Raw genomic sequence first — 27,785 nt, forward strand, 5'->3', positions numbered from 1 at the left:
AGCCTGTTCAAAGGAGTCTTAAAAAGGTGCAGATTTTCCTGGAGGGAGTCGTTTCCGGCTTTCATGGTTCAAGAGGTAAATCTCCCGTTCAGTTTCTCCATAAGCAGCGTTAAGGCCCAAACACACCAAACCAGCATCAAAGAACTCGTGGCAACAAAGGCCGACTGTTGCGCCACATAACATTGCCTTTGACTTGGCCAAAAAATTGCACTTGAACACACCGCAAAGACTACAGCCAATGACCAACAAGCACATATGTTCTGTAGATGCGTAAAAAAAGATACCTCTCCACACCAGCAAGCGGCAGTAGTCTGTATTCTGCATTCAAAAAAGAAAACTGGAAGACCGACAGGACGGATTCAGGACGCTAGTTAGCCAGTTAGCACATAAACAACAAACCGATGATGAAAGGATATTTACCGCACACTAATAAACACTAACACAAACAATTACAAACTGTTTTTTCTAAAGACCTCAACAACTAAAAAAAACGTATATAACCAGGACCCCTAGTGGCCATTCGGTGGAATTACAACTTCTGAGTCCGTCTCGTGATGTTTTGGGGCCTAAAAAGACTTTTTCCCATAAACTTACATTGTGAAAGAGATGTCTGTGGATACATTTTTTTGAGCGTCACAACCCCTGTGAAATGACTATCAATCAATCATGCAGTTCAACGCCATTTTTAAGTCTAGAAGAGCTGTATTATTAAATCGTTTCATCCTCATTCAAGTTAGCAGAGCACTAAACCAGAATTCAGGCACTTGGCTAGCAGACGCTAGCCGCTCAGCTTGTGAAAGTCTGTAGTGCTCTTGGTGGAAACCGGTTATTTTACATCTGGGAAATCAAACTTTTTTGGCTTCATATGCCACTGAGCAACTTAGGAATGATCAGGGCCCCGCCTCAAGTGCAGTATCCTGTCCTCTATGCATCCATGAATATAACATGTTTGTTTTGATCTTACGCCCTCTTGACTTTAGTTGTTTAATTGCTTTCCTCACTTCCATTTCTCTTCTTGCGCACAGAGCTGAGCTGCCAGTCAGAGTGATTTCACTTCAGCAACTGTATCCAGGAGACTCCCGTGTTTCTATGTTGAGGACCATTAAGGTAAATAATTTAAAGAAAATGCTTAAATTAAAAGTCATAGTGGGGAAAACCAGCAGCTCATCCAACTTGGCAACTCTATATTGCTCCATCAAGTAATACAAGAAAATTCCTCTGTTCATTAAAGGACCATTCTGCTGTCATTTTATTAAAAAAAAAACCCTGTGAGAGTTCATAGTTACAAGACAAAAGCACCAATATAAAAAAACGATTCTTCAAAATAATAGATCCTCTTTTTTTCCTAAATTACTGCATCACTCTACCATTAAATGTGGCCAAAATTAATCCAATTACATAGACGATCTAAACTCACTGCTCTCCAAATTAACAAAACCTCAGTACCCTTTTTATACCTTGCTAACAGCTAGTGTCAGCCCTTGAAAAAGAAATACATGATGTCATTCTAAAACTGTATTATAGTTCCACCTTAAACGTATGTAGAAACAAACTTTTGTGAGAGGCAGACGACTCCCACTCACTCCCCTTCCTGAGACCACGTCACCCCTGTCCTGAAAAAGTTCACTGGCTCCTGCAGTACATTCATGTCAAACTTCTTCTCATCACATCACAAACACTGACCTTCACCATCACCATACTTCTCTGCCAAAATCAACCTCCTGTCTCCTCCCTCCAGGACCAACATCCGACCACTGCCACCCCCTCCTCACATTTGAAAAACACCTTTCCTGTGTCACTGATTTCATATCCAGCTCCTCGGTCACCTGCCCGTCCCAGTCAGCCTGGTGATTATCAGGTCAGAATGTCTAGGTTAGAAAGTGGCTAAATATGGTGGGCAAGTGAACAGTGTTTGAAGTAGTCACATAAATGTTGTTGTAACTTTGTTGAATCAAGATGTTCATCTTGATTTGAAATTTTCTTGTGAATACTTCTGGCTTGACTTACTTGAAGGTGCCCTGTGTAAATTTTCTTGTAAACAAACAAAAGTCACATTTACATTCTGTGTCACTCACCAAAACACATTTTGTGAATCCTTGAGGCCTAACAAATGTGATGAGTGCATTTCAGTGTCATGAACATCTGCAAAGCCATTTTCTATTTTAATATTAATATCAATATTTTAAGTTCCACATTGTTTACATCCATGTTTACTATCTAGCAGTTGGGGTCATGCCATTGTTGGGACAGCTCGTAATTAAGAAAACCAAATAGACCAGCCTACTCTGCCTCTAACTGGCTTACCTTGATATTCTTACCCTAACCCCAACCAGTCTAACTCCTCATTCCTAAACTGAACCAATCCAGCCAACAAAAGCAACGAGTACTAGACAATCACTTTCATAGTAGTCAGATCAGATGACATCATTCTGCATAATATTTAGCCATGTGCTTCTGTTTCAATATATTCTCACTCCGATCTCGTCACATATTGACTTTTGGTCATGGACTTTCCACGTCCACATACAACATGAAAGCTACCCTGGGTGTGTTGGTTGTTGACCTTATGGTACGCTGTGTCAAGTTCTGCCTCTTACATGCATTGTCTTCTTTCAAAATACACTTCAGTTTTCACAGGAAATTTACTGTTTACATACAGTCTCTTTCAAAATTTAAATGTACTACGTCGACACGACGTGAATTGAGGTTTTTTTTTTCCTCCAACAACTAACGCATGTGGTTGGGTTAAGGCAACAAATACATGTGGTTAGGTTTAGGAAAAAAGAACAGGGTTTGGCTATAGAATTTAACGGGACATGAACACTGCTCTCTCAGGTGAAAGTCGTTGTTTGTTGGACCCATCCATCCACCACCATTAAACTATGAAGGCAACCACCTTTCTTCGTTGATTTCTAATGCCACAAGTCACTGTCCAAGCGATAGATTTTGACGACTTCAGAGTAAGACAGGGTCTCCGTATGGGCAAGTGTGTGGCCCTTCAGAGCAATGCACATATGTCTTTCAGAATACTAGGCCTTCTGTGCAATGGCACGTTTTCCAGCTAATGGGGCTATAAAATTATGAGCTGTCAGAACAATGGACCGTCCCCCAGCAGAATAACTAGAAAGTAACGGCAGAATGTGCATCTGTGCGCTATACAACTAAAAAGGGACTCACTTGTGAAACCATTGCTTCAAATCACTGCTAGTGGTCAAAAACAACAGTTTACTTTTCTATTCATTGTGTGATTTTTAAAGTGGCAATAGTGAGAAAAACACAGTGAGCTCTCTGTGCTGTATCCAAAGTTGTGTTCCTAGATTGTCTACCTATGCCTGCCTTACAGCTTCTTCAACCAAAGACAGACATCAGCATCCAAATTCTGACAGTGTAACAAAACTTGTGCTATATTCTTGCAGCGTGACTGCTGCTACAACCCACATGTATAAACCAACCAATCAGAGTATGCCACTAAAGGATACAGAATGCACTAGCCACGATTTTTAGTGCCGATAAACATATACGTCATCTAGCAGTGAGAGTGGTGCAGGTGGATGACACACAAGCTAATATTTATTTTCTGTTTATAATGTTGTGCTTAAATAGAGCGTGCCAGTAAACCCGGAACTCCGTTAGCGCTTTTAGCACTTCCGGTTCTCTCGTCTAAAAGTCAATACGTTTTTTGAATGGGATTTTGGTAAAATGCCTCAAATAAGGTCTGTGGTTAACAAAAGCTTAAGCGAGTTTCAGGTTTTGTTCTACGACATAAAACACGTCAGTAAATACCCTACTTGTGAATTTTGAAGCTTTTACGTGTCGTAAAAAAGGCGGTTGCTAACAAGTTGCTCAATATGACTACAAACCCTGTCGGGGACATTAAGCGTCATCACCCCTGAACAGGCGAGAGTGCTGGCAGTCCGACATTACAGCTTCTTATTTAGTTTAAACAGTCCGATTTCCCCATTATACAATGTTTTTAAAAAAAAGTGGCCGAAATCAGTTGAAAGCTTAGTGGCGGTGACGTAAAGAGTCATGCGACCGTGGAGTAGTCATGTAGTCCGTTAAAGCCTAACGTTAGCTTTTAACTTCTGGTGATCGCATTTAAGATTCAAATGCGGTATGAAAGGTGTTCATATGTGAAGATTATCTCGCTGAACAAAACCTGTAAGTATCATAAACTTGTGTTAGCCACAGAGTTTATTTTCTGACATAATCCAAAACGCAATGCAAAAATCACATTCACTTTCTCTTCCAGGAACCAGCGCGATGCTGAACTTCCGGCTTTTGACGTCAGCCCTGGCACACTCTATTCACCAGGTATTTATCACACAATCTCACACAGATTGAGACCAAGATTTTATTGGACCACCTGACACAGTATGACTTGTCCTCAAGGACTTGAGATTTGACTTGGACTCATCCCAAAAGACATGGAAACAGCTCTACGTACAAGTCCTTCAACCTGCAACTGACCAAAACCATGTTAACTGGGCTGTAATATTTGCTCATTTAAGTTATATGAGAAAGAGCATCACCAGTTTCAACGTAAATGCATCACTTGGTGATAATTACAGTCCATCAGACGGGTCACAGACCTGCAGTGTTGGACGCAGTCAACCGTCTGTGCTCTCCAGCTGCTCTTGTTGGACCTCCCGGGTCAATCTGCAGCCACGACTCGTCGCCCGGCGGTCACGACTTGTGACTCCTCAGTCATGCTCGCAGATGATTGCTGATCTCATAGGTGGGGAGGAGGCGCCATGGTAATTGTTCTTTGGAGTGCCCCAGTTATGCCAATAAATGGCCCCTCAGTGATGAGGCTAATGGCGAGAGACCTCGTTTGCATAGCATTATCTTAATTGAGCCCGAGGCCTGGCATGAAAACAAGCCCGAGATTATGTTACTGATGGATGGTGGCGATGGTCCGGCGGCAACCATTTACCCGACAGCTATATTAATTAACAGCTATCCAGTTACATGGGCTTTAACAGGGATGAATAAGTTAACATGGTGACTGTGACGGCGGTGGTGACAGGGCTCCTGTGCTTATGTGTGGGTTTCTAATGGAGGAGACACACTAATATGGGATGTGTGTGCGTAGAGAGGGATGCTAAAGAAGGCCTGGCATCGGATCTTATTACCCATTTCCTAAAGGAGGAAACCGAGCCAGCGTTAGTACCAGCCTTTAAATAAATCACCACACAAAGCCTGTACTAATACTTTTAATCGTGAATTAATTACACACTCATCACAGGGAGAAAACCCATAAATGTTCCAATATGCTCAGGCCTGAAATCTTTAGCGTACAATATTTCAGGGACTCCAGATTGTGCTGCCGTACATACTGTGAAGCAGAGACTGGATCACCCTCAGACCAGAACCTGGACTCGCACACGCTGAGTGTCTCTGGATCGTGATGGAGTTTTAAATGAGGCGGCTGAGCCAGGTAGCTCTTTTGTTATGTAAAGATCTGCCATGTGATCCGGCAGAATAAAAGAGGAGAGAAAAAGAAACCGTTCAGATAAGCTTCCCCTCATCAGATAATTAAGGATGCCTTTGCTCCAGTTTCCCCTTCTTAGCATAAGTGTCTGATCAACTTTCAAAAAGCTCATCAGTCAGAGTTGCTCCTCAGAGCTCCACTCCAGGGGCTTAAAGCAGGTTCCTCCAGGATGTGTCTGCCCGAGTCCAGCCTTGTGCTAGGGGGTCTTGGCCTGGGGGTTGCCCTGGAGGTCCCAAATAAATTTGCTGAAAATCAATTATTCTGATAGATACAGCCAACAGCAAAGAGACAGTTCCAGGATCAATAATAGTTATTGTTTTGGAACAAATTTGTGGTCTGGAGTTTATTTTATGAGTAACCTTTGCATGGCTGCAACTAATGAATATTTCCATTTATCTATCTAGTTCATAATGAATCATTTAATTTGTAAACTGTCAGAAAATATTGACAGATGCCCATCACATGCTGACGTCTATAGATCACTTGCTTTTTCTGAATACTTCATTTCCATCAGGACTACAATTAAGTTATTTTAATTAATTGTTTAGTCTATGAAAGGCCAGAAAATAGTGGAAAATGTCTCTCGCAAGTTATGAGAGCACAAAATGACGTCTTAAAATTGCTTGTTTTTTGGCAACCAATATTCCCCAGCCCAAAGATATTCAATTTACAGTGATGTAAAACAGAAAACATAAACAAATCCTCACATTTGAGCAACTGAGGCAGTCTTTCTAGGCATTTTTGCAATCGATCAAGGGCGTAGGTTTCGTTTCAGTGTCAGACACTTAATTTCTTGCATTGTGTTGAATTTTTTACACCAATTTGTGTCTTTTCTGCATCAATTTATAGTATAAATGTCCTTTATTTTGTCAAAACAAAATGTGTGATTTTTAAGGTGGGACAAATGCACATGTTCTAAATATTCAGGGGCTCTATGTCCCCCCGGAAATTTACGCCTATGCAGTCGATCAAATCACTGTTTAATCAGCTAACCATTTCAGCACAAATTTTAACTGAGATTAAATGGAGAGCTTCAAATGTTCTCATGTGAGAGGCAGTAACATGCTAATGTTCTCCAGTTTTTCTGGCTAAAAGACTTCAAACAATAATTCTGCCACAATTCGTAATTCATTTTGAGTCAGCCACCTTATGTGTAGTTCAGTTTTTAGCCACAGTGCTGCAGCTGCCGGTGTGCACCAACATTTCCCGGGAAGGATTTTTGTCCCGTGTTGTCTCCTTGGATGTCACTGCTTTGCCATGCCGCTGTGCAAATGAGGTATGCAAATGAGACAACAGAATTATGAAATTGTTTCTTAACAATATGCAGAAGAGGTCAGAGAGGCGCATTTGGCTACAGGCTACAATAAGTGAAATTAATTACTGTTTGTGCTGCCATCTAATTGCAGCCTCTCAATGAACGGCTTCGACTTTTTTTTCCCTGTTACATTTTCCCACCTCGACACCCCTTTGCTCCTTGTCAAAACTCTTCTTCCACCTGTCACAGTGTCTGAGTTTTGTGCACGGCCGCCCCCCCGCCCCCACCCCCGTCCTACTCCCCTCCTCGTCCTCCTCTCCGTCGCCCCCTCCCTGCCTCCCCTGCTGCCAGTTTTTAACTACACTCCACTCTGGCCTCTGCTCTACTTGTTACAGCCCCAACACGAGTGCAAACAATCAAAGTCTTTGGGAACGCTAAAATATGCATGGCTATCCGTGACAGACAGATAAAGCAGGGCAATTAGCCACGTAATCCTAGAGCATCGTACGGAATAGTCCGCCTCAGCTGTCCTCCCTCCCCTCCTTCCCTTTACTCTCTTGGTCTCCATTAGTTAAATGTACTCTGTGTGTCGGCTCCCCATCAAATCAAGTAACACTTCCCCTAATTGGCTTATAAATAATACAGCAGGGCCTACATTATAATTTCATCAGTGGTAAACATTGCGGGGGCAGTTGGTGAAGAACCTATCCCTCATTAATTTCTTAATTTGGGTAGATGGAACGAAGGGGAAGTGAGGGAATGAAAGGTGGAGAAAGAGCGAGAAGTGGAGATCGGATGAACGGAGAGACTCGTATCACCTCAGGCAGAGGAAAAGAGAAAGAAGGAGAGGATTGTAGAGAGGGGAAAAATATTACAAAACAAACAAGGGGAGGAAGATGCTACTGCTGCTGCTTTTGTTAAGATATGTCAGATATTCAATCCAGTGGTTTTGTCAGTACTCCTGTGCAATAGGTGATGAGGGCCCCGCCGCCCCCATTTTACACACAAATACACACAAATAAACACACAATCTCTCTCCCCAGTCTCATTCCTTGTTCTTTTTTTATACCGACTTAATGAATATTTCATAACGAGCAACATAAATATTCATTCTAATGGTTTTGCACATAGTTATTACCGGTATTTCCTTAAAGAAAAAAAAAATACTCATTACGAATTCTGCATAACCAGGCCCTGAAATAATTTCTCTCACTCTCATGCACAGAAGACTGCACAAAGATTATCTAGATCAACTGCTCAGACAGTGTTTCAACAAAAAGTCACCAGAGCTATTACGAAAAACCCTCCCAAAAACATCTGCTGTTTGCTTTAAGGTGTAATTATTTGCACGTGCAAAAACATATTTATCTATGGGAGAGGCGCAAAGTTCATTTCTAATTTCAGTCATCGGTTGCAATCGCAAGACAAACTGGAGAAATTCACAAAGATTCCCTGTGTGATGAAATCCTTTTTGTAAAAGGCAATAGGTCTGTAACCAGCCTTCCTCCCCTTGGCAGATAAATGTCACCCAAACCTGCTATTATATTGCATAATGCACTTTTAAAGGAATTTTACATGGCCTGTGATTGATGCCATGAAATATGAGGTGTGAGAATATGACACCCTCTGATCTCTGAAAGACAGATATTAAAGCAAACTCTCAAATGAGCTATTTCCCCCCCTCCCTCCCTACTTTCTCTTCCTGCTGAAATGTGGAATATAAAAGGCACTGAGAGCCCTTCAGCCTTCAAAAGGAAAGTTAAGCGCTCCACATTCTTGGTGAGATTTTGAAAATGGAGCCACCTGAAGGCAATCTGTCTCCGCTGGAACCTTAGCTTGTCACCGTTACAGAGAGCTGTCACTTCACGGTGCCAGCGCTGATGGAGACAGACATCCATCATCCGCCACGTTTACGAACACTCTACCTGATGTCTTGCAGGCCTCGCTGAACAGTATGTTTCACTTAAGATCTGCCGGAAGACACGCTCAGGCACAGCCACGAGTGCTTTTTGTTCACTCATCCCTGTCGTCTTAAAGGAAAAAAGGAAAATATGGTTCTGAGACGATGAAGAAATAACTGTCCATCAATCACACTCAGAGCTACATCACACAGATCTCATTAAACTGAGAAGTACTTAAATCTGCTACTTTATTAGCTGTAAAATGCATTTAAGTATCAAACGTTCTGTTCCTGTCACAGCTTTCAGTTATGGGTGGATGTTAAGGCATCAGGACTAAAAATCTCCAACACTGGAGATCCAATTTGGCAGTGAAATGTGCTCAATTAGACTAGTAATTTACAACCTCTTTGGTTTGTGCCCCCTTAAAACAAACCTATATTTATATGTAACCCCTCAAACATGTTATTTGATGATCACTTTAATCATCTTGTGACACCTTAAGCCTAGCCTATATGTACAGATATTTTTGAAAACAAAAAAGCCTCCTTCATTCTTTAAAAAAAGTATCCTAACAAGCACTCTTTTAAAAAACAAAAGTTGGCATTGTATGTTTCACAGATATGTTACATTAGTACATTTCATACGTTACATATCAACATTACTAAAGTGATGTAATATATGAGGTGACTTTGTCATCAAGAGGTGGAGGGGATGGCATGACACCAAGGCAAAGATGGCTGTAAAGTTGCTGACCACTGCAGACCACTGTTCGAGACCAACAAAACAGAACCAGTTATTTTTTAGTGATCAATCACTATGTTTTCAGCGTTTTTAAGTTACCAAATATGGGTGTGTTTTGTTTTTTTAAAGAATCCATTGCTGTGCTCCCAGTGGTTGCGTTTTCTGCTGGGGTAGTGCCATGAAAAGCAGTTATTTTTTACCGAGACATAACTGTGTTTCCAGCTGGGATTGTGCCACCAAAAGTGGGTACTGTAAGCCAAAACATGATCTTTTCCCAACCATAACCAAGTGGTTTTTGTGCTGAACCATAACCAATGTTAACCAAAGTATTGTTGAAATGTAAAGAAACGTAAAGTGTCAGCTTCTTAATAACATGCAAATGTAATGTATCCATGGTTTGCAGAAACATTCAGTGCCAACATTTAATCTGGCCATTGGGTTGATATTTTACTTACTTGAGGCCCCTGTCATTCCAGTTTTCATTGTGCTTTATTGGCAGATACAGACAACTTTTAAATCTTAAGTGTTTCTCTATAACATCAAATATTCATGACTAAGCAACAATCAAAGGTCTGAGGCAAAAAACACATTTTGTTATTATCTATTCAAAGTTTAATACTCAGAGACTCGGCTGCTCCATCAGGACTGTGTGTCTGTGGTTTCATCAGATTTGATTGACAGTGGCCTGGAAAAATAAGCAAACAAACGTAACAAAATATTGATTTAAATGTTGCTAAACTCCATCTCTCACAGTAAGTCACTGATCAGGAAAATATCTTTTCAGGGCCTTTAGCCAACAAATGTGCAATTAATTAAATCCCCACAAACTAATTGCCACATGGTAAAACCAGAACCTTCAGGCCCCTTGAGGGTGTGGAGGCCTGGAGGGCAGCTGCCTGCGCTGCCCAGTTGGTTATCAGCCCTGGTTAGAGCTGCCCTCAGTCATTTTAGGAGCATCAGTTTACACATGATAAAACACTGGGATGTGCATACACTATCCATCTTTGTAATGTAACATGAAAATCCTTCAAACGGTTTTTCAGCACACTATGTGTGATGCTTTCAGATCAATTACATCCCCCAATAAAGGCTGAGACAATTCACTAAAACTATCAAGATGATGTCTAATGTGCATCATGCATAGACTGTATAAAAATAATGGACATAGTCACCATGATGTCATTAGTTGGCGTGTGGACTCCCATTTTGAAGCCTCTAGTTTGGCAGTTTGGCCCTCGCCAATTTGGATTTTTTGGCACCATAAGTGACCATATTTGGATGAGATGGTTGAACTAACGCTAGCTGCTAGCTTTGTTAGCATGGTTGGTCAATTATGTTAATGCTAATGCTAATGCTTATGTTCGCTGGCAAAGAACAGGCTTAAAACCATTAAAACAAAACTTACTGGAAAGACTTTTAGGCAACCAAACTTACAATTAAACTTTCATCAACTGAAAACACACTGAAATAGCAACAGCTACGGCTGCACCCATGGTCTGTGAATCTTGGGCACCATGTTTTACCTAACCAACACTGACAACAGATGGCACTCACCTGTTACTCAAAGTGGTCACACCTTTAATCAGCACGTTAATTATACATAACTTTAAGCCTAAATAAAATTCAAACAGGCGAGTTAAAAAAATAAAAAATTACCATACATGTATGACGGTCATGAATGTTGAAATTAGCTATAGAGCTGTAAAGCTGGGCATTTTAAAATGGGTGTGATTGACTTGCTCGGAGCCAGTCTCAAGTGGCCATTAGAGGAACTGCAGTTTTTGGTGCTTCTATGTTGGCTTCATTTTAAAGCCCCAGAGGTTGGTGCTTGGCATTAGGGTATGTCATTGAGCTAAAGCAAAGTTGTCAGGTTTTGTGTATTTCTGTAATGCTGATGTTTTATAGAGGCAACATTTTAACCCCAAGTGGTATTTTTATTATTATTATTTATTCTACTTGTAACTGTAGTGGAGTGAAAAGTAGTGCTCAAACAACAAATTAATTGCAAATTAATAAACTTTTCAATAATCCATTTATCATTTAAGTCATTTTCCAAGCAAAAAGACTAAAAATAATCTGGTTTCAGCTTCTCCAGTGTGAGAAGAATATCTTCGGGTTTGGTCAGAAAAACAAGCAATTTGAAGACATCATTTTGGAGACTGTTCACTGTTTTCACTAATTTATACATGACAAAAATCATAATCTGTTCCAGCCCTATATATGAGTTAATTTCCTTATAAAATGTTGTAAGGAAAAGAAGAAAATCTCCAAAAATCGAGGTACTCAGAGGACCAGTACCTCATAACTGCATCAAAGCAGAATATTTGTGTAAATGTACTTGTTTCTCACCAGTGAGGGATACAGTACTAAACATCAGAAAAGGTTAACGGTAGATATGGCCCTCCACTTAATTACAGCAGAACACGAGGAGACAGGGAGCATGTTGAGAATGAGCTTAATTAATGTAGCAGTAAAAAGTGGCCCTCCCTTTCCATGTCCATTCTGCTGTTCAGTATTAGTTCCACTCCAGTGCTCTCAAAGCCGGGAACAAATAGTGACTCTAATGATGGACATACATCCTCCCCCTTCTATCCTCCTCACACAACCCCACGGCTGGTCTCGGGTCACCGCTCTCCCTCCCTCCCTCTCTCTGCTCCCCAGGGGCGGCAGAGCGGGGGAGTCAACCAGTTAGACAACCATGTTCACCCCGTCGGTTCAGAGAGAGCAGAAGACAACCTTGCATACTGACTTCATTAGCACTGACAAGTTTGGGGGGGATGCGGCTCAGTTAAGAAGAGTTTAGAAACAGAAGTCTCACGGGGTGGAGGGAGTCAGCGGCTGCAGGAGTGCAATGATGCAACTCTGGATTGTCGCAGGGTCGCAGTGTTTGCTGTGGTGTATTTCTGGGACTTAACTTTACACACAGCCAGGACTATCTGCTTCCTGTCTGGATGCTACACAAACACAATTACCATAAAGAAACGGCAAAGTCATGCCTAATTTATACTTCTGCAGCTGTGAGCATATATGTTCTGGGCGGGCTGGTGCAGGCACCTCTCGCACGTGCTAGGCATATATGGTACTGGGGCAGATTGCATGTAGCATGTAATTTCACACATGCATGTTTGGATTAGAACTGTCTGGGAATCCCACCACTCAGTCCTGATGTTGAATCAAACTTCTGCGATTTCTATGGTACCTGGTGTGTAGTCACATTTTTCAGCAAGTCATTAGGCTTTGTCACTAAGGGCTGAGCAATAGAGCAAATATATATAGTTACTAATATTATACACCGAGCAGTACAGTTCAGTACATTTTTTTTTCTGTTTCCACTATGAAAAGTTGTGGATGGTACCAATGGAACCGTTCTGTATCATACCCATTTTTGGTCCCCCCTCTGTTGGGGTACCTAGCACACAGATCTGGTACTAAAAGGTGGAGCTGTGAACACTACAGTCTGTTGATTGGTCAATAGAGGACGGTCACTCTGCTCAGGGCTGAGCTGTGTCTGGTTTTGAGGCTCATGTAACCACTGTTCATACCGAGGAGAGTTTTATTAGTAAACTGTAACTATAAAATGAAAGGATGTTTTGCTGCCTCTCGCAGCAGCTGGAGTTGGAGAAAAAAATAATTTAATTCACTGGGCTGACTGCTGGCAACTTTTAAGGGGGAATGACTTGTAATGTTACTCAATGCATGAGGTGACAATGTGAATCCATCAGCACACTTTGAATTTCACTGTAACAACTTTGACCATTCCTTTAGTTTTTATATGACATACACTTTTAGTAATGAGTGGATGTTCAAGCATTTATGTGTATTAATTTTGACAGGATTATGTAAACTACCTACATTCTAATCATCACTCAGTGAAAGAAAAGCTTCAAAGAGCATCGTTCCTGTGAGCTTGCCTGAGAAGGACTAAATGCACAAACCCACTATTTTTAAATATCCCATGGAGAGAGACTCTCACTGCAGCCTGCTCTATTTTGTTCTGAAATTGTCTGCGTGCAGCTTCGTTCTGTGGACGATAGACAAAGTGCAGACTTCCATCTGTGTTACCAGTAATGAGGAAATACAGTGAGTGCTGGACGGAGCAGTGAGTGACAACAACCCTGCCCACATTTAAGAGTACTGTTTGTGGTGGAAAAGCTAGGGTCTAGGTACCATGTCTGAAGGGTTACTTTTGGTTCCAAAGGTGCCATACTGAAAGTGTTTGGTGGAAACAGGGCTTATGTGTGTATCCCAGTGGCTAGCTAATCGGCACTGCTCCTCACTGACCTCATACAGTGGTTACTGGCAATAATGGCCACCCACTGTGTTGACAAGGAAGCATAGCCACCAGCCACGCTGAGAAACTGTTTTTGGCTAATCCTGCAAATTGAAAATTGCATAAATCAAATAACACATTGATTCAAAGATCATATGAATATTCAGTATTGCCATAGCACTTGACTTGCCCACAATGTTATCTCTGGCATTTGTATTGTCCCTTGGCGTTTATCATCATAAATTGTTCCCCAACTTTTCACAAAAATGTGACAAAATGTGTAAAGAATCAACAGGAGACACATAAACGCTGCCAGTCTATAAAACAATGTGGTGATCCCACCAGGTGACACAGTCACATGTCACAATGTAAACTTGAAGTGCCACCGTGAATAGATACTCCTGAGAGAATACGGTGGGACACATCATGTTCAAAATCAAATCTAAACAAAACAAAAGGAATATCACATGAAATTAAGGGTGTGAAAAGGTGCCATGAATGTTTTATGCCATCCAGCCACTGACATAAAGGATATAAATATTGTATGCAAAGAGAAAATTCCCCCGTTTGAAGTGTTGAGAGCAAAGACAGTGGGAGAGAAAGGGAGGGGAAGCAGGTAATTACTCGTGGAGCTGCTCTTTGACGGATTATTATATTAAAGTGGGAGGAGGATCAACCAAACACAGCTAACCTCTGTAACAGTGCTGGTCTCCACCTATCAGTGACAGGAACATTACAACCTGAGGAGCCACTTCCACTTGACAAACTATAACACGGAGCACCAAATCCCCAGGCTGGAAAAAAGAAACCTGGCAGCCATGGAGGTGCCAAACACTACAAACCTCCCACAGTCCGCGCTGATGAACAGCTCATTACAACGCTTTTAACTTCTCTGTTAACTCGTGCTTTTTGGAGCACTGTCTAAAACTGGTAACTAAACCTAAGCTGTTTTTAATGAAGTGCTAAACTCAGTTCTTTTTCACAGAAGCGAGGCCATGTTACAGTTCTGCTGTTTTTAGCACAATCAGGAGGATTCATGTTTTCCTTTGAACTTATGTTCCTTTGTTTTAAAATGTGAGAGAAAGCGTTCTTATAAAAGATACTGTGGCCACCACTCAAGATAATCACTGAGCTCAAAGTTCAGTTCACCCGGTTTAAAACTAACTAGTTCACATTTATAGTTCACAATTTGAATTTTGAACTAAGTTTGAACTAACACTCTCAATTTTGGGTTTTATTGACAGTGCAGCTTAAGAGGAGGGGTGGAAGACAGAGGGGGAAGGCATGCAGCAAAGGTTGGAATCAGGCCTCAGCCAATATGGGCTGCACACTCTACCAGGTAAACTAGAGGTCACCCTTGTCTTCATATTTATTTAGATTAAGATAGAATCTTGTGATCATCATTTCTTGCAGCTATTTCCAAAGACTAGTTGGATGTTTCAACATAATGCGTCGTTTCAAATTCATTGCCAGTGTCGCTGACATTCAGGCTTGTTTTTTCAGACCCAGACCCAGAAGGCACAGTTTGTTTAAAAATGTGCAATTTTTTTTCCATTGGAATCTGGATCGATTTGTTCTTAAAAGTCCATCAAATATTCATATGAACTGGCATCAGCAGTACTGGTAGTTGTGTTGTCTCAATTGTCATTAGCACTAGCCAACAGGAGGGAAATGTAATTTGATGGTAGAACCAGCAATGGCTTAACAACTTTGTATCATGCCCAAATCCAACCACATTATTTTGTTAAAGCAAGCTGATGTAGCTATGATACATTGAAAGGGGTATAAGTCTGTAAATCTATCACTCTGACAATTTTTGCAATCGGCTACTATTACAAAATTAAATCAAGAGACAATATGACTGAAGGCCTGCTCATATTCTGCATGAGAACAGTTAAGGCCATTCGCTCCCCTTAATAAATAAAATGAATAAATAACTGGGCTTACTGGTGCATTTAAAACAGCTTGAACACAGCATACCTTAGTGAGAAGGTACAAACTTATGAGTCAGGTTCATCATAGCCTACACCGAGCACGACTGGCGGGATGCAGGATTCAAATTTAGCCCTCCTGATCATGTTGGGAAATGAATTAAAATGAGAGGCCACAGATAAAACCAACTTCTAATTGTAACAAAATGGTTAAATAATTTTACATTATGGTTCTCTTTGGCATTATTGATCTTTCATCATACAGAGAGCAAAATTATCGTACATCTGGCAACACTGGGAAGAACAGACTTCGATGCAACATAGGTTTTGCATCAGTATGCCAAGTGATGGAAAAATATTGCAAGATTGAATGGTGCTCACGTCGAAGTTCATAAGTTGAAAACTGAACGGTCCAGCTCGCAGTTCACCAAAATATGTGCCCGCTCATGCAGAACGCTGATCACTTAGACCATATTTTTACAGTCATTTCCACTTTGTGCACCTTTAGAGGCCAACAGTTTCATATCTTCCTCTATTGACATGGGAGTTTCTCCACTGCATTATTTTTTTCACTAAGCTAAGCCTTTTACACCACTAAGATAAAAAAAAACAGCAAATCATGAAGGCTATTGCAAAGAGTGAAAGGACATCATAAAAACTCAAGGTCCACTATCTAGCTTTCTATTAGCTCAGAAACTGAGCATACTTCACCAAATTCATGAGATGTGATTATAAGACTGTTAGAAATATATAAGGCTTTGTAAGTTTTTGTTGTGTGTACTGTAAAAAAAATTCCATGTTTAAGTCCACACAACTATTTTTTGCACATCTAGGATTAAATCTTGAAAAGCACTGCAGTGTTCCAGAACGTTTGGTAGTTTCATAAATTATCACTGTATTTTAACAAGTAGTAAATTTACTTAATAGGATATTTTTACTGGTATTGTTTTTACCTCAGCCCCTGTTTACTTATGGATGATTTTTGCAGCTGTACTCTAAAAATTGATCTTTGCAGTAGTCCAAAACATTCCAGTCTCCTCCTGCACATGATAATGTGATAAATGATTCACTTTCTAGTAAAGTGGGAGACATTCCTTTCTTCCCCAAAAGGACTGAATCTTCACTGAGTCTCGGGCCAATAAATGCCACCACTGGGTAAAGAAATGTGGGATTTAAAAAAATAAATAAACTTAAAAAAAAGTTCCCCTTTCATGAAGTCCTGTGTGTTTGGAGCCGAGCTGCCTCCTCTCTCCTCGCCCCGGGGCAGGCTATCATCTCCAGTGACACCAGAGGGAGGGCAGACCCTACCCCACCTCTGCCGGGCCTGCTGATGTAAGGGATGAGAGGCAGTGGTGGATGGAGGAGGCTCTGCTGCTGGCCCAGTCTCACAGGTCCAGCTTCGTCTTTGATCACCGGCCACCGACCTCCATGTCTCCCAAACAAGGAACCGGGGCCGAGAACATGCCGCTGAGCCTGTATCCCCTCCCTTCAGCCCTTGTTCCCTCCAAATATGAAAAAAAGGGTTAATTGTATTTAACAATATGCTCTCTAACCCCCCCATCACCACCACCCTCCCTTCCTTGATTAGAATTAGAATCACATCTGGCGCCATGTTCTGTCCCTCATTACTGCTGAATCTCATTACAACGCGCTCCCGCGGGAGAGACCGTGCCGGGTTTTTAAGCACACTTTTCGCTTTCTTCCTGCCTCTTGCTCATCTCATCTGCCTCGCCGCTCCTTCTCTTCTGCGTTTACATTAGCGGAAGTCCTCATCTGAGAGAATGACTGAGCACCACCACCCACCACCCTCCTCCTCCCAGAGCTTGGAAATTGTTTTACAGTGCCAATTAAAGTAGGTATGTTGAGTTTTTTCCAGAGTATGTATTATTCAGAGTGTATTATTTGTTGCGCTCAAAAAAGAAGAAAAAAAAATCCCTCACTAAAATAGGACTAGCGGAGTAAGTTCCACTTACTTGCAATAAAAACTACACCAAAGGTTTGGAAATATAGTCAACATAAGGAAAATGAGGGAGCTTATTTATGGTGCCCTGAAGTCCTACTGAATAATAGAAGCCTCCACATATAACCACATTTTAAACTTTGTTTCTTTGCACCCTTGTGCAAACACTGTGTCTGACTGGGAATTTATTTTAGAAGGCAGAAAATAAAGAAATCTGTAAAGTTTGAGTCCAAAATGTTTTACCTCAGTAAAATATTAATTTAAAACCACAGCGGGGGAAAGCAGTTTGTCTGTAGGTTACACTAGTGAGGAAAGAAAAGCTGGAACATATAACCAAAGGCTTTTATTTGCAATTTTAAGAAACCCATATAAAGTAATAAAAATATGAACAAAATACACAAAATAAAAAATCGCAGCAGGGATGTCTGACAAAAGTGGACCCTGCGTCAGAGCGGGAAGCTCTGAAGGTCGCAGGGAAACCCTGAGGTTCCTCTGATCGTTCAGCTCTAGATCATTGGCGAGTCACAGAGCGTGCAGGGCGCCTGCAGTATCTTCTTTATCCACTCTGGATCTGTGGGGAGAGAAAACAAGTTGTGTTTGTACTGAAGGTTTCTAAATATGAAATGATTCTAAAGTATATAGCCACAACAAAACATTTATGTAACAAACACCTGTGCTCCAGAGCCCAAGAGCCATTATTTTTACTCATAGATGAAGCCAGCAATGCTACTTCTGAAAACGTTTTAATACTGTCAAAGCCAACGCAATTTAAAAACCAAATATAAAAGAAGGTAAAATCTGTCAGATGTTTTGAGACAGGTGCTGGGATGATGTTGATTCTGACAGATGCCAGAGCTGCACAGACCTGTCAGTCTGCAGCCCAGATAGGCTGGAATGACCAGAGGAGTCGTGCCCCAGGTGCTCAACACTGATAAAGACCTGGGATGCATGTTGCAGCCAGATGAAGCCCATTCTCAAACACGGGGAAGAGGACAATGTTTTTCTCTCCCAACTTTTCTCTCCCACTGCAGGAGCCACTGTGCTGATTACTGACACTAGACCCGTTGTTAAAGTGCCACATAAAATCATGATAAATGGATTTTCAATATGTAATCATAATGAATGTATGCTATTGGCATAAGGATGGATCTGATTGTACTGATGTTGCACTGATATGATGATGCATTTACTGAATACAGCACAAAAACTGTGGTTCTGGCCTTATTCTAAAAAAGACAATACTGCTGCTGGGCTGTTTATATACCTAATGAAAATTAATATTTCACTAATATACCTGCTTCCCCCCCCCCCCCCCGAATATCAGATCAAATCAGTCTGGTTGGATCCACAGAGTAAAATGGCCTAACACGTGCATTTGCACTGTCCGATCACGTGTTAGGACCGATCACGTGTTAGGACAGTGCAAATGCACTGTCCGATCACGTGTTAGGACAGTGCATTTGCATGCACTTTAGTAACCTGGTTGGTGTAGTGCAGACTGTGGATGGAATTATGTCAAGCACAAGGATGTACATATCATTATGTGTAGTGTATTGATCTTTCCCGTCTTCCCGTCGAAGTCTTTCTCATGCACATGCTCAGATGTAAAAAGCCAATTTGAATCCTGCTTATGCAATCTTTCCTTTGTGCATCTGCCCAAATGGCATGACTGAAATTGGGCTACACCAGTGGTTCTCAAATGGTGTGCCACAGCACACTGGTGTGCCAAGATGCCAATCCAAGTGTGCCGTGGGATTTTCTGATAACCACACATCATTATTCAATATTCAACTAGACCTATACAAAAAGTTATGAATTAATTTTTTAATGACTGTATCAGTGTGTTGTGTGCACCAATTTCCTACTAAAGAGGCAAACTCTAGCTAAAAAATGTACTTTAATTTAATTTAATTTAATTTAATTTAAGAAAACCTTCACACGGGACCTATTTGTCGCCTTTCGTGCTTGGGAATTACCAGTGTGTGACACATCTAAAGCCCTGATTGGCAGCCAGTGTGAGGGATGATAACATTTAAAAGGAGAAAGCTGTGAGCACGACAATGGATTGATTTATTCTACAGAGCAAATTACAACAAAGCACCAGCAAAGATGACCTACCACCGAAAGAAAAGAGAAAAAAAAACCTGTCAGTAGACAGTATCACGAAAGCTACCCGTCTTATTTTTTCTTATTTTTATTGTCTTATGTCGTGATAAGAATGATTACACACATTATAGAAGCAACTGTGCACAGATATAAATACAGGTGTGACTGTGGGCACAAAAAGTTTGAAAACCACTGGGCTACACACTTGTTTTAAGTACATGTTTGTTTTTGTCAAGTACAATTAAAATTCTCATAAATTTCTAAAGTTGCATTTTACTTTCAACTGCCTTTAAGAGTGCAACCGAACTTAAAACGTTGAGACATTCAGAGCAAGACTACAATTGTAAAACATGGGAATAAACACCTCAACCAAAAAATGGACCAATGATTCAACTATTAACTTTTTTTGGATTACCAGCTTATTTTGGATTTCCACTAGAACATGTTTTAATGTTCAAAAACTTCTTTTACAACACTGTTTGTGCTGAAACACCTGTACTGACCCCGCTTTGTTTTCAGGCCTGTCTCTCTAATACCCCGTTTACACGTAGGAAAAACGCGCACAATTTCATGCAGTTTGGCCTCTTGTTTACACGCAAACAGAGTTTTTTTCATGGAAAATGATCATTTGTAAAAACTCCGGCCAAAGTGGAGATTTCTGAAAACGCCGTTTATGTGTTGCCGTGTAAACTGGGTGAAACAGGGTTTTAGGTTCTGAAACATCACAGCATGCGCCAGCAAATGCTTGACGTCATGTGAGCGACGTTTGTGCAAACGCTTTGTTATGGCCTTTTTCCACCAGATGCGTGTCGGTTGCGTCTCCGCTCCGGCACGGCAGCGGAGCCAATAGGATTCAATTCTTGTCAATGTGTGTGTTTCCACCAGCTGCGGCTGTGCTGCGTTCCAGCTCCATCTCAGCTCTGGCACTCCAGAGCAACAGACACGCAGGACTTCTATTTTTGCCGGACACTGGAGCACAACGCAGCAATTCAGCACAGAGCAGATCGTGCGTGGCAGGAAGTTGTGCACACAAACAAAATAAAATACAGTGTTCACGGTGGATCATATTTCCCTGCACTACACCTTGAAAACTACATAATGGGCAGAGGCAGGCCTGAAGTCAACAGGTCAGAGGTTTTCAGACGTCATTTCACCCCGTGAACACCATGGACGAGGAGATATTAATCATGGCAGTGCACCGAGATGTCTTGCGGCAGAGCTGCACCGCTCCGCACGGCAAACGCAGCCAGTGGGTATTGACGGATGGCAGAGCACGCAGCGGATAACCAGCGCTGCCATTCCGCAATGGACACGCATCCAGTGGAAATCCGGCGTTTAAAGCGACATTTAGGAGTAGCTCCACTTCACTGTCAGTCCACACAAACGAACCTCTCGCCATGTTTACTGTTTTGAAAGGAACAGGAAGTCGCACGTCTTATGCGTTGTTGTTGTTGTTGTTGTCGATTCTGAGGATTCTGATTGGCTTGCATGGCTTCATCCTTCTCCCTACACTGCCACCCATAGGTTTGGCATAGTTATGACGGCGGTCGACGGCGTATTTATCCGAGTTCATGTAAATGACAACATTTTTGAAAACGATGTTGTGTGCACGATGTTATTATTGAAAACGGAGGGGGGGAAAATATTCGTTTCTCCAAATACCCGGCTATGTGTAAACGTGGTGTCAGTGCCGCTCCTGGAAAAGCCCAGTCTGCTCTGATTGGTCAACATTTATGGGTTTTCCTTTCTTAATGTCTCTGCACTGTCATTGCAGCCAGGGAATGACTGTAATGGAGTACTTTTCACTTTTCTCCCATAAAAAAACCCACCATGAAAAGCTTCTAAACCAAAATCTTCACAACCAGACATGCATCCGTCAGGATTAAGATCTGAAATCGGGGTGAAATTAACATTGGCAACCAAGTTTACATGTTTCCCTGACGTTAGCACGTACCTAAATGTAGCAGTGTAGGCTACATAATGTACACTCTTGTAAGTAGCAGGCCTTCAGGAAATGACCATATAAAAAAATATGTCACGAGCTGATGTCACTTTGTCTCAAAAGTAGAAATAAAAAAGTTGAAAAGATGCGGTTTTTGCTCACAGGAATTACTTCTACATGTTTACCTCATTATCTGAAACTTTGGCCATGTTTAATATGAACATCTGACACTGCATCACTTAACATTAGATACATGACAGAAAATAAGGAAAAGCATAATAGTTCCCCTTTAAGGAGACAGCCATGATTGTAAATCAGCCCCAAGAAAGACACAATAATTCTAAATTCATCAGCTAAATTCTACAATCATTCATGTGTTTCAGATATGAAGTTTTTGACCAACTCCAAATCTGAAATGTCAAGCGACGATCTGAGCAGCAGAGCGGGATGAAGGCCGACGTTGAAGGTGACAGGAGGAGATGGCTGATCGAGAGAGCGACTGTGAAATGGAGGTGGAGAGAGATGGAAAGTGGCGCTTACCCTCAGGCTCTGGCAGTCTGGCGATGGTATCCAGCAGGAGGCAACGTCTGAACGTCAGCGTCTGGCAGGCCTGGTATGACAACACACACCTGGAGGAGAGCGAGAGAAAGGCATTAGAGAGCTGGCTGGCTGGCAGGGACAGAGACATGCACATATACACACAGACACACACACACACACACACACACACACAAAAGTAGAGCAGGAACAGCACTGAGGTACAACTGACGGGCACAGATTTCCCTCTCAGTGCCCACCAGAGGCACCACGATCCAGCTAGCGAGAAGGCAGGAGAGATGTTTGACAGACGATATTTATGAGACGACGAGAGTGGTGCATGGGTAAATATCACAAGGTGGGAAGCTTGATTACGGCTCTGTGAAGATAAATAAACCGTCAAAAGAAGGCATTTGGCATTAAGATTCAATTCATGTCCCGTCAGGCGCGTTGACGCTAAAGCTAATAAAAAACATCTTTAGTGGATTCGATTTGAACTCGCGGGAGAGAATGATCTTCATACCTGAGCCACATGTGACCGTTTTTACAGATTGCTTGTTTGTGGTCCGAGAAGGGCAACACCTCCTGACACAGGCTGCAGCGCTCCAAGAACGTCTGCTTGTTCATCTTGTTCTTGATGTGGCCAATCAGGACCTGAGAAGGACGATAAACACACACACACACACACACACACACACACAGAACCAGAGGGTGTCAATGAAAGCAATTTAACTTGTGTTAATGGAATCAGAGAGGACAGTGTGAATGAGAGTTAGTGCTAATCTCAAGAAGGCTAAAACACTTAATATTAGAGATGACCAGCAGCATTAACTTCACAAAGTTAGTCACCTGATACATATAATACTATGTCATGAACAGACAGCAATACAAAACTAAAATAGCTGTAATACGAAGCCATTTAAAAATTAAAAATGCAACTGCTTCCTTGATAGAAAAAAAGACATGTTCATTCTTTATTAATAAAAGTGAGAACCATGTAAGATATTTCATTAATTTTGTTAAAAACAAAAAAGCAATTAAACCAATAAAATGGGTGAATTTTGCTGAACAGCAGCCACTGTTAAAACATATGCTAAATGGCAAAAATTATGTTATCTATGAATTATTATCTAGCGTGCTAAATATCTGGACCTGTCGGGGACTTTGTCGGCAAGCTACAGTCAATGAGAGTGCAAGACAAGGGTTAGGGACAAATTTTTGCAGTGCTGCAGCGCTCTCCAAGGTGTGTGTGTGTGTGTGTTTGAGAGGGTACAAGAGAAAAAGTGACAGAGGAAGAAAAAAGATGGTGGACTATTGCACACAATGTTTCTGTAAGTTAAAAGTCTAATATCTTCCTCAGAATGCTGCTGTGATATTTTCCAGTAAGCAAACTGCCTTCCCCTCTATATACAGTGAGTTGACCCTCGCTGATCTGCTTCAACAGCAAATGCAGCACATTGAGGAACTAATGAGATTATTTCATGGAACCTATGAAGGGTAACTAATATATTTTCAAACCTGGACTCTGTTTTCCATGTTTTGTGTCTAAATGGCTAATGGATTAACATTTAAATTGGTCCAGTATTGAGAGAGAGCACTGCAGTCAGCAGTGGCAGCAATGTAACCTCTCTTGGCTGTTGATTTCCATCTACTAGAAGTGCTTGTTTTTGCCACCGACAGGCTCAGATTTTTATAACAAGTGTCTGACAACATTATGGTAAAATCCCGACAAAGGTAGATCTTTTTGTTAAAAGAAATGCCCTTTTGTTTAACTCCAAAACAGCCTCAAAATTGCTATGGCAAAACCCACCAGACTCCATTTAAATAAACAGTAATTTCATCATTGTAAAACACACTTCATTCAAAGTTGACTGAAACAAAATAAAACCCACAAAAACAGTCTTGCTGTTTTCACTGCATCGACAATCACCAACTCTGGTTTGGTTGAAATAAACCAAAGTATTCACAAAGAATACGCCAGTTAGATGCAATTATATGCTGGCTCCATACATGCTAAAATAACTTAATTTAAACAAAGTCTGGTGGCATTAGTTATTTGAGGGTGACTTGTGGTTAAACAAAAAGATCACAACATTGTTGTTTAAGAAGCTGCAGTGAATAGCGATGAGGTTAGACACTGAGTTTTACCTCTGAAGCTCTGTCGTTAGTGTCTTTGGAGAGGTACTCCACCAGGCCACAGGTGGGTATGCTGGTGTTCTGAGCGATCCAGGTGTTGAGGTACACCACCCCCAGCACCTTCTTCATGTTTTCTCTCATCATGTGAGTCTCTACAGCATTGATCCAAGCCTGCACCTCCGCCATCTGCTCCTCCCGATTCTCCTCCTTCTCCTGTTTTACTCCACCAGGATCGCTTTCCACACCATCTTCTCCGTCCTTTTCGTCCTCCTCATCCTCATCTCTTACATACACCTTGTTCTCGTCGTATGTGGGTTTCCAGCGGTGGTCTGTGGGAGGCATTTGTAGTGACTGGTAAAGTATACGCACCAAGAAGAGCTTGAATCGCCACAAGTATGGCGAGTCTACTTCCTGGATCTTTTGATCAAGCTCTTCCAGCAGCGCTGCAGGGATGGATTTGTTTTTCAGAATTTGCCACCTGACGAGATCGAGCAGGTCAGACATTTTGTACAAGTTCTGTGTGGGAGATTTGAGCAGCAGTGCTGCTGCTGTTTCTGGCGTTTTCAGGGTCACAAAGTGAACCTGGTAAGTCCTGTTAATTGGATGATAGCTGCCAACCATACCTTGTGTGCTAGCAAGCGCAATGTACGCTCCATTGCGGCTAACAGCGATCCCGTGTATCCTCCTCCCCGTTAGGTTTTCAGGTCGTAACATGTCCTCTTGTTTGAAAATCAAAGTGTTCTCTGTAAATGTTGGAGTCAGCTTTTTTATCCACCCGTCTACAGAACATGTGTACACTGCAACGCCATGTTGACTGACTGCTAGTGAGACCACAGGGAGCGAGTGCAGCCCAGCCACATGAGAGTTGTGTACGTTCAGTCCGGCTGGTGAAATCATGAGCAGGCACCAAAAGACGTAGCAGCCACGTGAGGCCACGATGAGGCTGCAGCTGGACTTCTGGATCGGATGGATCATTGGGACACATTTGAGGTTTTCGACTGCGATCTCGTCACACTCCTTCCAGAGGATGACGGGGTGTCGGAGGGTGAAGTAGCCCTTCACTCCAGACAGGCTGACCGGCATTATTTTGACAGGTCCCACCTCACTGCCAACAATCAGGCCACTCATCCGCCGATCTGAGCTTTCATACTCCCACCACGCCAAGTCACTGGGTCGAGTCACACCTGACTCAATGATGTCATAAAATGAAACATCTGCTGCATTTAAAAAGGGCAACACAAACTTCCACAAAACAAGGTCACCGTTTTCCATTAAGACAGCAAGAAGCACCATCTCCATGTCTTTGCATGTGTTGTTTGGCTGAACCTGTTTGATCGTGTAAACGCTCGACCACTCCATTCTCAGAGGAGTCTGCATACGGAAGCGCCGCTGCAGCTCGTCAAAGTCCAGCAGGTTTGCCTGCGGAGGCTTGTTGTCTTTTTTGGAGTAGCCTCGCTCCTTTAGCCTCTCGCTGTACTTTTTGGTGAGACTGACCAGCATGTTCCACTCGAGACGCTTGTGGCTGTTATGAATGGTGAGTCTGTGGTCAAGTGTTAGGCATGCGAGCAGACAGCGCCCGCTTGAGTCACAGCCTAACGGCGACCAGCTGGCATATTTTATTCCTTTGTGCAGTCCTAGCGACGGGTTCATCACTCTGTCGGCTAGAAAAAGTTGCCTCACTGTGGGGTCTGGATGTGTTGAGAACTTCTCTGTGGCTTGAGCGAGCTCTGCTGCTGGTCCCACCTTAAAAGTGAAAAAACACAAATGAAAACAATATTTAAGATTAAAGGTCAGGTCACCTCAGCAAACATCCACACTACATATGAAACAATGGCCGTTTCCTTTTTTTACTTTTTATATAGGTTGTTCTTGTTTTGTTAGTACCCACTGATTTACAGGATTAACCATTATGTTTTCTTATTTTTGCCATTTTCTTAGATTAAGAGAAAATTTTACAAGTGGCTAAGAGAAAAAAAAATGACTATAAGGATAAAAATGCATGAATGTCACACAATAAAATTTTGATTATTATCTGTTTTAATTGTATTGATTGGATTATTACATTTGTGGGCTAAAGAAATACTGTTGGTCCATGGGTCAAAATTAAGACCCAGTATTCTTTTGTTTAGATTTTCATGTCAAACCATTTTCTTTAGATTTTACTGTTGTTGTTGTCACTGTTACCCCTTTTCTAAAAACATGGAACAGGTTTCATTCTGGTTCCTCCACCAAATTTTGAACTATTCAAAAGTATTTTGACCCAAAATAAATTGGTTCAAAACCTAAAATGTTTGTTCCAAGCTGGAACCAAAAGACAGCAGGCTGTCCTTGACCTGAAGTACGAACTGTGACGACATCGGTGGGTGTGTCATATTCTATGGGTTGGAAAGAGGATGGAGAAGGCAACAATGGAGTCAAGTGAGAAATTGTTGACAAAAAAAGAGCGGTAGTAGTCTCACTAACTGGTGGACCTTGCTTGTTTTTGGATAAAAACAAATATCAGTAAAACCAGATCAACAGCTCACATGTAATCAATGCATTCCAACATTTTGCTACTATTGTTTACTTCTGTTGTGCATTGTGCAAGGTCCTCTATTGATGACACATCCTTGAATGTTTCCGCTCAAAACTGGTGGAAATGCAGGCGGATTCCTGAACAGAACCGTCAGAGCTAATTTGCTGGAAAAGGGTTGTGTGTGTGTCCCTCAGCTGACATGGCATATACAACATAACAAATATTTTGCCATTACTGTTTTTCTTAAATTTATCTGTAACACCAGTACTGATGCTCTAGAAAATCTGTTTTCCTTTAGTTTATTTAACAGTACATCGATTTCACTACTGCTGAAGTTCTTCTTACAGACGTGGTTCAGCAGGACGCACAGGGTGACATTCACGTAATATAGTAGACAAGCCAGGTTAGCTCTATGTGCTAATGCAGGCTAACTACGCTAACGACAGATCGGAAATGTGCAGCAATGGTTTCTGCCAACATTAGACATCAAACAAAAGACAGACTGTATCGTATCAAGTTACTGTAAGCTGTCACCACCTCTCAGAGTTATCTCTGAGTCTGAGAAGGCAAATGCTCTCTTCTTCTGGGAAGCTGCCTCACTCTCACTCGATTTGGGTCTGCAGCTGCCTGTACCAGAGACATTCGCAGACTGAAAGGTCCCTTAAAGTACACTGCACACTGACTGGCCTAAAAAAAGCTTGACATGAAGAATCTCAGTCGACTGAAGGGTCTTAAACTTGTGGTTCATATCTTCGACTTTCAGGGGGCAGCTCTAAAGAGAATGTTACTACATCCGGCCCAATATGCCATTTAAAATACTCTGAATCATACAGTTTTTAAGAGCACCTTTTTAAAATACTGAGAAATGGCAAGCAATCTGAAAATGTCATACATGCAGTAGTTCAGATTTTAGGACACCTGTCATGGAAAGACAGCCCACATATGGATGGGTGCTGCAGCAGTATCATCAGACAGATAGAACCTGGCCTCTCTGACT

The 27,785-nt window shown here is 41.7% G+C and overlaps 1 protein-coding gene and 1 long non-coding RNA gene across 2 annotated transcripts in view; one reads left to right on the plus strand and one right to left on the minus strand.

The window, feature by feature from the left end:
- Positions 1-22,131, plus strand: LOC125905530 (uncharacterized). Its single transcript, XR_007451665.1, has 6 exons — positions 1-75; positions 1,026-1,107; positions 1,739-1,858; positions 4,253-4,314; positions 14,906-15,000; positions 21,984-22,131. It is a non-coding gene; the product is annotated as an uncharacterized LOC125905530 (long non-coding RNA).
- The window catches only part of gtf3c4 (general transcription factor IIIC, polypeptide 4), a 12,784-nt gene continuing 2,920 nt past the window's right edge, over positions 17,922-27,785 (minus strand). Inside the window, exons 2-5 of the mRNA XM_049603493.1 lie at positions 24,286-26,016; positions 22,661-22,791; positions 22,141-22,229; positions 17,922-18,123 (exon numbers count right to left, since the gene is read on the minus strand). Coding sequence (XP_049459450.1) covers positions 18,059-18,123; positions 22,141-22,229; positions 22,661-22,791; positions 24,286-26,016 — 2,016 coding nt within the window. The 3' untranslated portion in view covers positions 17,922-18,058. The remainder of the gene's footprint in view (positions 18,124-22,140; positions 22,230-22,660; positions 22,792-24,285; positions 26,017-27,785) is intronic.

The sequence above is a fragment of the Epinephelus fuscoguttatus genome, linkage group LG18, assembly GCF_011397635.1.
Source record: "Epinephelus fuscoguttatus linkage group LG18, E.fuscoguttatus.final_Chr_v1".
NCBI lineage: Eukaryota > Metazoa > Chordata > Actinopteri > Perciformes > Serranidae > Epinephelus > Epinephelus fuscoguttatus.